This window comes from Phasianus colchicus, chromosome 5 (assembly GCF_987193195.1).
Source record: "Phasianus colchicus chromosome 5, bPhaCol1.hap1.1, whole genome shotgun sequence".
NCBI lineage: Eukaryota > Metazoa > Chordata > Aves > Galliformes > Phasianidae > Phasianus > Phasianus colchicus.
In genome coordinates, this window is record NC_143440.1 from 39,838,599 (window position 1) to 39,850,865 (window position 12,267).

At 43.0% G+C, this 12,267-nt stretch overlaps 2 protein-coding genes across 7 annotated transcripts in view; one reads left to right on the forward strand and one right to left on the reverse strand.

Annotated features, from left to right (window-relative positions):
• ESRRB (estrogen related receptor beta) overlaps nucleotides 1-12,267 on the forward strand; it is a 158,119-nt gene that overhangs the window by 95,213 nt on the left and 50,639 nt on the right. The window contains exon 2 of one of the 6 annotated variants that reach the window (XM_090141413.1): nucleotides 12,161-12,264. The exons of the other annotated variants lie outside the window; for them this stretch is intronic. The gene's annotated coding sequence lies outside the window, so the exon portion shown is untranslated. The remainder of the gene's footprint in view (nucleotides 1-12,160; nucleotides 12,265-12,267) is intronic. 6 annotated transcript variants of the gene reach the window in all.
• The window catches only part of LOC116228972 (uncharacterized), a 155,598-nt gene continuing 152,816 nt past the window's right edge, over nucleotides 9,486-12,267 (reverse strand). The window contains exon 6 of the mRNA XM_090141424.1: nucleotides 9,486-12,124. Within this exon, the coding sequence (XP_089997550.1) occupies nucleotides 12,105-12,124 (20 nt within the window). The 3' untranslated portion in view covers nucleotides 9,486-12,104. The remainder of the gene's footprint in view (nucleotides 12,125-12,267) is intronic.

Below are 12,267 nucleotides of genomic sequence, written 5' to 3' on the forward strand. Positions count from 1 at the left end.
AGAGAAAGTGTCGGCAATGTCCTTGTGAGGCAAGGAAGAGGCACGCATGTAGAGACTGCCCATGCCAGCACACGGGGTTCCTCCCACCTGACAGCCCTTCAGTGTCCTCTGTTGCTGGCTGAGAGCAGATCCTGCTGCCTGCACCTACTGCGGGGAACCTGAAAGCTGGGTGGTGCAAGGGGTAAACTGCACAGGCTGGAGAAGAGAAATAGGGCAGCAGGGTCTTTCAGAAAGCAGAGCAGCTTTGAAATGGTGCTTTTGACATTGGAAAGAGCTGCTGTGTGTAATGTCATGGGGCCTGAGGAAAGTGAACTGTTCCCATGGGATGAAGAGATTTATTACAGTGTGTTTAGCATCCCTGCAACTATAGAAGGAAGATGCACATCAGCAGCTGGTAGGAGGCCTGTGCGGCTCTTCTGCTCCAAGGGAGCGGAGAAGGCAGGAACAGTGCAGCATGGCAGGGTGGAGTGGGAGACCTGTGCAGCCTTGGGTGTGAATTAGAGCAATACTGACTTAGTGTGAAAGAAGAAATAGCTCAGCTGTACTTTTCAGTGTGATAGAAATATTATAGAATAACCCTGAGCGAAAAAGCAACTTGCATTCAATAAGCTGGAAAAGGAGGAAACTGAGGACAACAGCTGATTTGTAAAGATTTTTCTGGCCCATTCCACAGACTGTTGCTGGTTTCCAGTCTCAGTGCTGTGTTGCAGATTACCAGGCACTACCTGTAGCCTCCTTGTTGAACGATGCTTTGGAGAGGCGGACTGAACAGTATTTGTTATAATTTTAATGGACAGGGAGCAAAATAGAGGCTGAAGAGGAGAGCCTAGCATCTCAACTTAGTTTTGGTAAAGCTAACCTCTGATGTTGTGTAAACAGAATTGTTGCTTGTCTCCTCTTTATTTAAGGATTTAAAGGTGCAAAGTGAAAGACCTTCACAGGAAATAGGAGGCAGAAGGTGAACCCTTGTTTCTATGCAGAAATGCTATACCTCTGTGAGACATGTCCTTTCCTTGATGCGCGTTGTCGCAATCCCTTATCCCTCAGAAGGGCAAGGACACAGTTTTAGCCTCCAGTTGCGGTGATGGAGTAAATGTTGTGTGGCCAAAAGGGCCTGTTAGCTTCCAGGAGTTACCAACCAGCAGCACTCAGAAAAATTAACAGCGATAAAAGTAAATTATACAATTCATCAATCTTTTGTTTTCAACACTGAAGCAATGCTGCTTGGGGCACGTGGGTTACAGCAGGGTCAGCACTTCTATCAGGAGATCTCTGGTTCCCCACCCTCACCCATCCCAGGAGTGCGGCAGAATGCCTGCTGGCAGTGGGTGCAGTGCAGCCTGGCCCAGCAGCGTGCGGCTGAGAGCAGCTCTTTGCCTCCAGGCAGCGTGAAAAACCAGAGGCCGTTAGATACGAGTGAAAAAATTATAAGTTTCCTCAGTGTCACCACAGGCCAGTTCTGGTTTTAAACATGAAATATGGCAGCTAATTAATCTAGATCACAGCTTAATCGCCTGTGGTGGGTTTTAAAAAAAACATTTTTGTGTGAACTTAGCACTCATGAAAGTGTGAGGCTGATATTACTGCACCAACTGAAGCACTGCTCGGGTAAGCTGCCTTGTGCTGTCTCTGCTCATGCTACTCTGCAGTGGCCGGCACGAGCTGCTGCTGTCCCCTCTGGATCTGGTCCTGTGTCTGCCTCTGTGCAGCCCCACAAACCCAGTGTGCTGCACTCCTCCCCAGCTGTGTTCAGACTTGGAGTTGCAGAACAGCAGCTTTGCAGTTTCCCCAAGGACAATACCAGGAATGCCTCTTCCCAGGACTGGGCCGCGGCATGCTGCCTGCTGCGAGACGTGTGCTGAGAGGTGGCGCTGCCCTGGGGCCTGGCACGAGTCAGAAAAGCAGTGAGGCAGAGAGATCAGAAAGCCAAGTGAATAAAGGCTTTGCTAGTTCTGTTTCCCCCCCCGCCCAGCAGCAAGCCAGGACTGGGAAAAGAAAAGCAATCTGCCCAATTTTATTGATTGTGAGTGCATTTATGTTTTTGGAAGATTTTGAAATGAGTGTGAGTCCTTCATTGTGCATCTCACCCATCATTAGTGAGCTGCTCCCTGTCAGTGCTTCTAGTAGTGCAGGTCTTGTAGAAGTAAGTGTTGTGGGTGCTTGCTGTAAGGCAGCATCAACCAGTCCATTGTGAAGTGAGGGATGGCATGGAGGAAGGCAGGTGCATGTTGGAAAGGTGCTGAAAACAGATGGACCAGGCTGGCAATGTGTTGCATGTGATGGATCACCAAAAGGGCTAGCACGATCTGAGGAGAGGCTGTCTATTAAATCTTGTGGAATGGCTTAAAAATAATCCATCAGCAAAGCAACTGCTTTCTGCTCTGTTCAATCAACTTTTCCAGTAGCAGTCTCTTCTGTTAGGAGAGCCAGAGTTGTTGCCGACATCTCAGCCCGGCACCCGTAGTGGCACTGCAGTATTGGTTATTGGGTGGATGCTTTAGTTCTGATTAACTTTCAACTCGGAAATTTACATTATTACTTATTTGCTGTTACAGTCTCAACAGGACATAACCTCCTTTCAATTGTTGGGCCTGGGCTGTAAGCATTAGGTCTCAGAGAGATGAGAGGAACAGTCCCTTACTGTACATGCCACTTTGAGTAGCAGCTCAAGTCCTTGTGGTTGATAAGCACTACGAGTTGCTTCTAACTCACTGTAAATCGTCATTTTTTTAAAATGACCTAAGTCATTCTTAGGAAGTCTTCAATTTTGTGAGGTAGTAACAGTATCCTAGGTGAAATAAAATACAAAGCCAAAAGCTTTAAGCAAGAATAGGTTGTTAATAAAACAGGATAGTACAGTTTTTTATCTCTAACCTTCAGCCATTATACTGACCTACGTAGGAGCTTATAGTTGGTGCTTAATTTGAATAAAAACATTATTTCTTATTCTGTCATGTAGATGCGTTGAGAAGATGGAGCAGTCATATTTACTGGGGGGCTGTGAGGCCAGAGGGCAATGGAGATCTGAAGAGCATGGCTTGCACTCATTCAGTGTTATGACCAGCAAGGAAAGTCCCCAGCATAGCAGCTGGGGAACAGACACATGATTTTCAACCTGAAAACACAGCATTGATAAGTTGAATTTTGTTGTGTAATATGTGATATGCAAAGACACTGTGGCTGTGAAGCAATTTCGGAAAAAAAAAATGTGAAATACTTGTGGCAAGGTAAAAAATCAGGGAAATGACAGAGTTCACAACTCTGTAGGATGGGTTGTCCTTTAAAAAAAAACAAGAAAGAGTTGCACACGTTAAAAGGCACTTTAGAATGATTTGAGATACATATATGACCGCTTGGTCAGAAACAAGGAGATTCTGATTTGTCTTCTTCAATTTACTTTTGCTATTATGCAGCATTTATCCCCACAGCATCTCAAATCTAGCTGTTTAGTCTGAGGAAGAATAACACGAACATGAAATTTTTGAATACCTGTGATATATTCTCACAAAACAGTACTTTGAGTACCCTGTGGGCACACAATTAACTGTTTCATTTTAATTCAGCCCAGTGGGAAGGGGTCAGGGTCTCTCTTTCTTTTTGAAATTGCTTTGTAAAGAAGATGGTTATTAGCATCAACTGAGAATCTGCTATTGAGGTACACTGAGTAATCACCCAATCCTATTCTGGATTAGGAGAATAGAGAGAAATCGGACAGGTCTAGGCACCAATTATTAGCTTTACTGCAGCCTGGCAATGTATAGACAAGGCAGGATTTATTTGGCTCTCCCAGTTTTAATTTCCATGATTCTCCACAAGGCACCCAGCAATCTTGGAGGGAAAAGAGTGGAGCTGTCATCTCCTTGTCATCTGTCTGTATGTTGAAATGCGTTCCTTCTTGTTTGCCTTCGTCTGTGATTTTGGGTCATGGAAAAAAGCGAGCATCCCTGAAGATGGCAGCACAGACTCCCCAACCTAGCTGCGGTGCTTACAGAGTGCAGAGTTGATGCTTTCTGGCCTGAAAGATAGGAATCCCTTCCCTCTTTACTTCCTTTTACAGGCACTCAGGCGGATGTTTCTGCTCTTGAGAGCTGAATTTTCTATCTGGTTCATGTTCCCAGCAGGTGGGAATTCTCTCTAGGATGTTTTTTTTTTTTTCTCAAGGGAAGAGTAAAACTTTAACTTGAGGAAATTGATTTTTTTTCTAGTTGTGCTGAAATGAGTTGTCCTTGCATAGTTTTCATTTCTCGGTGAAAATGATTTTTTTCTTAAGATAAATAAAAATAAATGTAAGCAAACATTTCACAAAGGAACAAAAAAAAAAAATCCTGAAAACTCTTTAGATGTACTTTTAACCTGAGTTTTGAAGCAAATTTTAAAGGTTTTGTGATGAGTAGTGGTTATTGTTGTAGGTTCTTAATAAAAAACTATTTCATTTTCTGTGGTATTCTGTCCCTACCAATAAATTAAATATACTTCATGCTCTTGGAAGCATGCAAAGTAACTCTTCTGATTCTGCTGTTCTCCTAACTTCTGTTTCATAAGGAAGTTGAATTCTATAAATCTGGGATCAGGATCAAAGCTCAGTTCCCAGGTCTTCTGTAAGTTCCTTAGGTGATCTGAGCAAAGACTTAAGTCTCTGATTCTCTCCCCTGCTGGTAAATTATGGATTGAAATGTCTCCTTTCTTTAATCTGTCTCTGGAATCCAAGTTCTTATGAGAAGATACTTTAATGAGATGAACGCTTTGGGTCTGTGAAATACTTTTTAAATGACAGCAATGCATTTAATAATAAAGCCAGCCCTATCATAGTCACACAAATGAGATTGTTCTCTACTTGTGTTTTAGTGGAAAGAAATTCTTGGAGATGGGTGCCGCATACCAAGTCCTTTACTTTCAATCTCTATAGTCTAGATGAAATCTTAAGTGCAGCACAAGTGTACCTGTTCTACCTTGACATAGGTCAGAGAAAGATGGGAGCATTCCTGCTGAATGGAGCTGAACGGCAAAGAAGCCTTTACCTCTTTACAAGTAGGCACCTGTATATTTATACGTATATAAACATATACTGCATGTGTGGTCCTGATTTTCATACTCAGATATGGAGATAAGCACGTTCTGCAGTTCTGGAAAACATCCTCCTTTGAGAGCAGGTCCCTGTGTATTGCACTGCATGTGTAAGCATTTATTTTAGAGACCTTTTTGCCCTGGCAGCATCTATATTGTGTTGTCCATGCCCTGCATCTATTCATACTCTGTTCCGAAGACAAAGGACACTGTTTTTCTTGCTTCTCCTGCTTACCTGTTGAAAGACTCCTTTTGACGCAGATCTGCTGCAAACTGATCCAGATTGCCTTTGATTTACAGTTACCAGAGCATGTTTTTTGTTTTCCTTTTTTACTGTCTTTTGGAGTCTAAAGAGTTCTGGTGTTCGTTTTTTTTTCTTACCCCATCTCCCAATTTTTCCTACCTTTCTGGCCTGGCTCTGACTCTTCACTGAAACCTGGGGCATCCCAGGACTTTGTGCCTTTTTTCTCTGCTTGAAGGTTCATTTCTCCCCTCCACTCAGCCAGGCCTCTCCCTTGGTCTGCCACAAACTGGACAAGTTCAGGCTTTTGAATTCTACCAATGTGAATGCTATGTGTCTCTGCTATTCTTGGGAGCCTGTAACTTGAAGAAAGGCAGTAGTGACGAGTTAATTACTTCCCAGATTAGTAACTGGGGCAAAGCTATGACTCAAGTTTATCTCTTGCCACCACCAGCAGCACCTAAGTTGGTTGTGACAGGATGTCATTCAACAGCCTTTACTCGGTCCTGGGACCATATATCACTGACAGCAAGAAAATCTCTTAGAGGGAGGTGCACATAAAAAATACCTCAAAGCTCCTAAGCCCGGCCTGTCGGTAGCTATTCTTCCCTTTCTTTATTTTTCACTGAGCAAGTTCATGAAAATGAACAAAAGTTTCAAGTAGGGTGTGAAGCAGAGTCTTGGATATCTTTCTCACAGTGGAACAGAACAGTTGATTCTGGGATTATGTGTTATCTTTAAATTTCAGTCAGATCTATGTTTGAAAGATGTATCCTATATTTGGAAAATGCCAGAAAGCAAAAGCAAGCTTTATTGAAAGAAGAGCAACAAAGATGGACAAGAAGGAAGCTGTTAGTCTTGCATGATGAGAGGCCTCTTTATGCATGGACTGTAGTTTTGTTTCTTGGGAGGAAAGAAAATTCAGTCCTTGGAGTACAACAGTTGTCACCCAGCCCTGAGAGTATTGATGTGCCTATTGTACTTCAGCTAAGGCGGGTAAATCAGCAAGCACAAAAGCCCTAAGCTTCATCTGCTAAGCCACGGGACAGTTTGCTGCCATGGTATCATATATGAGTTATATATCATATATGAGGTAACTCTTTCTCACCTGAGGAATTTTCCCCTTTCTCCCAGCTGGATGCTTATGCTGCCGAGTACATTCCTGGAAGAATTCTGCCTGTGACACAGCAGATCAGTGGGCACAGACAAGTCCCCTCTCCTCTCAGGGATCGATGTGGTGTTGGAATGTGGTGCTGAGGCTGGCATTGCCTGCTCCTTTCAGGTCTGGCATTGATTAGCTGCAGCCTGCAGATAGAAGTGGAGCAGTGATGCTCTGCAACCTTGATAACCCATCCTCAAGAGCCTGCCAGTGTCAAGGGGCTCCTTGCTGCCACCATAGCCAATAGAGCCATTTCATTAGGCTGCAAAGGTTAATTGCATTGAAAACTGGCATAGTCCTCAGCACGTGAACATTACAAAGCTCCACAGTAGTGTGAGGCCTGAAGCTGTCTCAGGGAGAACAGAGCCTATCTGAACTCTGAGAAACTGTTCTGTGCTAATAGTGTGGCAGAGCTCAAGATCTTGGCAAATTGTTGCTGTTGGGGTTTTCTATGCTGCAGGAGGACACTGGTGTCCTGCCCAGCTCTAGGAGCTGTCACCTGTCCAAAAACTGCAAGGAAGGCTCATTTTTTTCAAGGCTGGTCCTCTGAAAGTTCAGGTGGTCCATTGCAGTGTGTTGTTAGGCTAGTGTGTATGTTAGCTACTCAGAGAAATGTATGTTGTGTTTGATGTATTTCTGTCAATATTTTGAGGGGAATTTCTGCTGTGTATGCAGAGTATCACAATTCAATTAGCTAGGTAGAGTTTCAGAAATGAAGAAAATCTTGAGCACATGAGAACTTTTAAGAATCTTAGAAGCATTTTTTTCTCATAGCTGAAGAGGAATTTCTATTTTTGATGGGATTGTTATTATGACACAGGTTTTCTGCTACCTTAGCATGTTTGCTCATCCTTTTCTTAGAAGCAGCATCTTACACAGTGAGTAGCTACTATGCTGGATTCTGAGATATGACTTTGTAGCCTGTGAAATATTTTGAGGTGCTTTTACTGAAAATATTGAAGAAGAGCAAAAAATTGCTTCCCAGTCTGACACAGAACACTTTGCAAAAACAGTCTTGTTTGCTTTTCTTCCCTGTCTGTTGGTGGCCAAGCAACTGCTGCAACTACTGTTAAATCACCAATTTCAGCTTCTTTTATAAACCCTTTCTTCTGCCTTCCCTTCAAAGCCACCATCTGTGGGCAATCTTGCCCAACAATTTTTTATTTTATGTTATCTTGCTCTTCCTTTTCTGGGCTCCACATTTCAATTCCCAGAGTTGGCTTCAGAGAGCTAAATGTGATGCCACACATGAGACTTTCTACTGCTAACCAGAGATACCTGAGGACAGGAGGATGTGAAGAAACCAGGTGTGCACAGCTACAGCTGTAAGGGGAGCCCCTTGCCATACAATGACTCTCAGCAGGTGGCTGCTGTGGCATCCCCAGTTACATGTACCAACCAGCAGGGCAGTGCCTCGCATCTTGTAGGTGATTGCAGGCAGCTGCATTGAAGTAGAACTCTGATTGAACCTGAGCAGGTGATCACTCACCCACTGATTATAGATTTATGGAAAAGGTCTAAAAAGATCTGCATGTTTTCATTATGTCTAATTTCTAGCACATACCAGGGCATCGTAGATCCCATCTCCTCTGCCCACTGTGCAGGAACCTTCTACTGCAACCTGACAATAAGTGAAAGAAAGAAAGGTCTGCAGGAGGGAAAAAACGGAGGAGGGTGGGAGGGAACGTCTTGGGTTCAGGAGAGCTGCTTAGTGCTGTGAGGTGCTCTTCCAGTGTGTGCTGGGTTCCCAGTGGGAAGGGCGCAGTGAAGAGCTTTCTCTTTAATACAGTGTGCATTTTATCTCCGCAGACTTCTTGCAGACTTAGTTTAAAGATCTTAGCTCAATACCATTAGTGTATCTCTGCTGAAGGCCCTTTATAAAATTGATTAGAAAGTGGGCTTTTGCATGTGTGTGTGTGGGCTCTAATCTGATTTGAGTCCGAGATGGTATCTTTAATTCAGTGCATCGCGGCGACTAACTCACGAACTTCACCGAGAGTCAGGGCCCCTAATTTGGTTTGAGAATACATTAGCAAAACGAGCTCAGAAGACCCATTTTCAGGGAGAGGGGGAGGGGATGTTTTTTGGGGGGGCTTGAGGGAGGATAGGAGGAATTGACTTGACAGAGAAGAGTCGTGGATTTAAACAAGATCCTGGGCACGATATTCCTGCAGTGGTTCCCAGGAAAAGGAGGAGTGCAATTGATTGATTTCTGGTCTTGCACAAACTGGGAGAGCAAAGTGAACCTCAAGGCGGACTAAACCCTTTCTTCCCACACAAGTAGAGGACCTGGAGTGCTGACTAGCCAGCGCTGTTTCTTCTTGTTCTGTTCCTACCTGCTGATGTCTAAAGCAGACACTAACATTGCAGTTAGTGCTTCTATTCTGGTAGATGATCCATGCTATCAGAACTTTTCCAGACTGATCTGACTCAAAGAAAAACATTAAGCTACATCTCTCTTTTCTCCTCGCTTCCCGAAATGGAGAAAAAAATATAAATGTTAGAAATAAGTGGACTATCATACCTGGTGTTTGCAGTGGGACACTGAAAGCAATGTTTTGCTGCAGGTAATGAGGAAAAGCTTTTGCTCGTCATATCCTTTGTTCCTGTAAGATGTGCTGGGAGGTCGTGTAGCATTGTGTATCATCCAGAAGTTCTGAGGAAACTGAAATTCTCAAGATTCTGTCCTGCACCCTTTAAGTAAAGGTTAAGAAATTGCTGAAGTTAATGGGGAAATAACAGACTCTGTTGATGATACAGAAATACTCATGATAGAAGTAAATATTTAATTTGAAAATGTAATTAGTAAGTTGTTAGAAAATGTTTGCTGTGATAATTCAGTTGTTGTCTGGCTGAGGTCTTGTTCACACAGATGTCAAAGAACTCTAAATTCTGCTTTCTCCAGTAGCAACAGTGTATTCCCCATGTAACTGGGCAGTATTCTTCTTACTGGGAGTTTAGGGCTTGCAGCTTAAATTTTGTGCATGGATACAATTCCATTTACTGCAAGGGAAGGTTCACTCTGGTTTTTACCCAGTGTGACTGTTAATACTGAGTCTGAGTTAAATTTTCAAATGAAGGCTCCTAAATTTTGTTTGCAAAGCACTTAAAAGATACGTGTGTAATTGTATGGATAAGGCACTCATGGACACAAATGGCTAATACAATTTTGTCTGCAAGTTAGTTAATGAAGTTGCTGAGCCGTTGTTTTTGCAGTAACAGTGCAAGTTATTTAGTCATGGTTCAGTATTTGTGTTTGTGGGTAAGAATATCTCTGTGCGGTGCCACATCGTGGTTGTTTTAGGCAAACATCAAATATCCAGACTTGAGTATATTGCAGAGTGTTTGGTATAGTGGTCCTTTCTAACGCATATTTTATCATATTGCACGTATACATTGCATGCATTGTATAATGCAATGTTTCCATTCCATTGCTTGAGAATAAGATCAACCAAGACAACAGCTGCACAGAAGGCAAAACATATTCACACAATATTCACACAAGATCCGAACCCCTTCCTTACAGGCAGTGTGTCTGGAATAGAGAGCTGACTTTCAGAAATGAAGAGCCACAAAAAACAAATCCCTCTGAACTGAAAAGCTTTGGCAGTAGGTCGTACTACTGTCACTTGGATATACAGCTGGCTATATGATGATTTGACTGTCCAGACTCAGCTGCCTTCCAATAATTATTTTTGTTATACCTCATGCAGAGCAGATTGCATTGTTCATATGCTTAGTTGAGGTTCCCTTTTCCACCTTCTCTGATGAACTGCTGAGGTCAGCAATTTTACTGCAGTAGCTTGCTCTGATGAACTTTTCTATACCAGCCTCTCAATCCAGACAACACTGCAGTGCAGAGAAATAATCCAATTTTACTCGATTATTAATAATTACTCTCAGCTGCTACTTTTTCAGTTGATTGATTAGAATAAACAGTGCTCTGACAGTATACACCAGAATCCATAACCCCCTTCTCCGTCTGCTGCTGCTCCAGACTTGACTTTTCCAAGTGCTATGTGAAGTGAGGGTTGCAGTGCAGAGTGCTTTTTGTATGTACTTCGTTGCTAGAGGTCAAGACAGTGTTTTTTAACTAGTTTTGACCAATATTAATCTATCTGGACTGAAAGAAGTTCCAAGGTTTGGGTGATGTCTGGTTTACAAATCAGTGCTTTTGCAAAACAGCTAAGTTTTCCATTGTTAAGGTTGAAGTTGGACAGTACAATTTGATTCTCTGTTTTAGTCTTCCAAAATGAGTATAGGTTTGCAGGAAGTATGCTTCATATTTACAACCTTGTCCCAAATCTGACTGGTTGTGTATCCTACCAGCAGGGTTATAGGCCATGAGTCACCTTGGAGGGATCTCGTGTTGTTGTTGTGTGAGACTTTTGCTGTACCAAATCTGACAGTTTCCTTTTAGTATTTGGAATGTCCATATCAAAAGACTCGCTCTCAACCACTCATGGTCTGAAAATCCATCCAGCAGTTCTGCTAGGACAGAGAAACTTTAAAGAGTTTACAGATTTGTCAGGAACTTAAACAGCTAAATTATCCACAGAAAATGTAGAAAAACAAACACTGATATTCATGTTCTTTACAGAGAGAGTGGTGAGGTGCTGGAACAGGCTGCCCAGAGAGGTTGTGGATGCCCCGTTCCTGGAAGTGTTCAAGGCCAGGTTGGATGGGGCCCTGGGCAGCCTGGTCTAGTATTAAATGGGGAGGTTGGTGGCCCTGCATGTGGCAGGAGGGATGGAGATTCATGATCCTTGAGGTCCCTTCCAACCCTGGCCGTTCTGTGATTCTGTGATGCTTGCACTGGCTTTGTACACAGTCAGGAATAGCCTCTCTTAGCACTGCAGTCCAGTTTATGTGGCTCCCTTTCTGATCCAGCCTATTCTGTACCAGGTTTGCTATTGATGCCAAGTAGCACTGCAGCTGGTACCTCTGCACCAGAACAGGCTGTTTGGGCATATCTGGGATAAGCAGTGCTTTTCCTATTAAGTAGCTGCTGTTAACCCCGTGGACTGGAATTCTTTCTGGAGATGGTTTTGCTACTTGTTGCTCTTTGATTTGTAGCTTGGATTCCTTCAATTCATCCTGTTTTGAGAATGATGTTCTTTGTTGGGTGGAAAAGTAGAAAGTAAGAAAACTGCTTCAACACAGATCTCTTCTTTGCAAGCAGAATAATTGTCAGAGGTTCCTAGGGCTTGGGCTGTTTATCTGCTAACTATGAGTTTCTGTTAGATCTCTGATAGACCTTTGTAGGGAGCCTGTTGTTTCTCTTGTTTCTCTCTGGAGTGAATTGCACAGGGTGGACAAGCCTGTTACAGCTGACAGCAGTGTCATTTCTAAGGGATGCTTAGGCCAGTCACCTGCTCAGCATAGCACCAGAAGATGGAGGTGTGTGGACAGATTCACTATGCACCATGGTTTAGGAATAGGATCTTGGTTATCAAACATACTTTTATTTCAAATAAGCAAAACAACTTATCTTTCCCAGAGGGAAACGAGGAATATTTGAAGTGAAAATGTCCTTGTAGAAGTTGTGGTTTTACATTAGAAGGCAAATGTCCAGAAGAATGTTAGAAGTTCAATGGAGGGAGTGGGATAGCTGCAGTGTTCAACATTCAGATAACTCTTCTAATCCTGAAGTTCAACTCCTGTTCAGATCAACAAAAAAATCTATTTAATTTCAGTGGCAGTTGGATCAAGACTTAAACGGAGAGGTAGGATTTGTTCCAACCACTTGTCACTTATTTTGACTGTCACTACAAAATGCTGGATAGGATTCAGATAGCAGGTA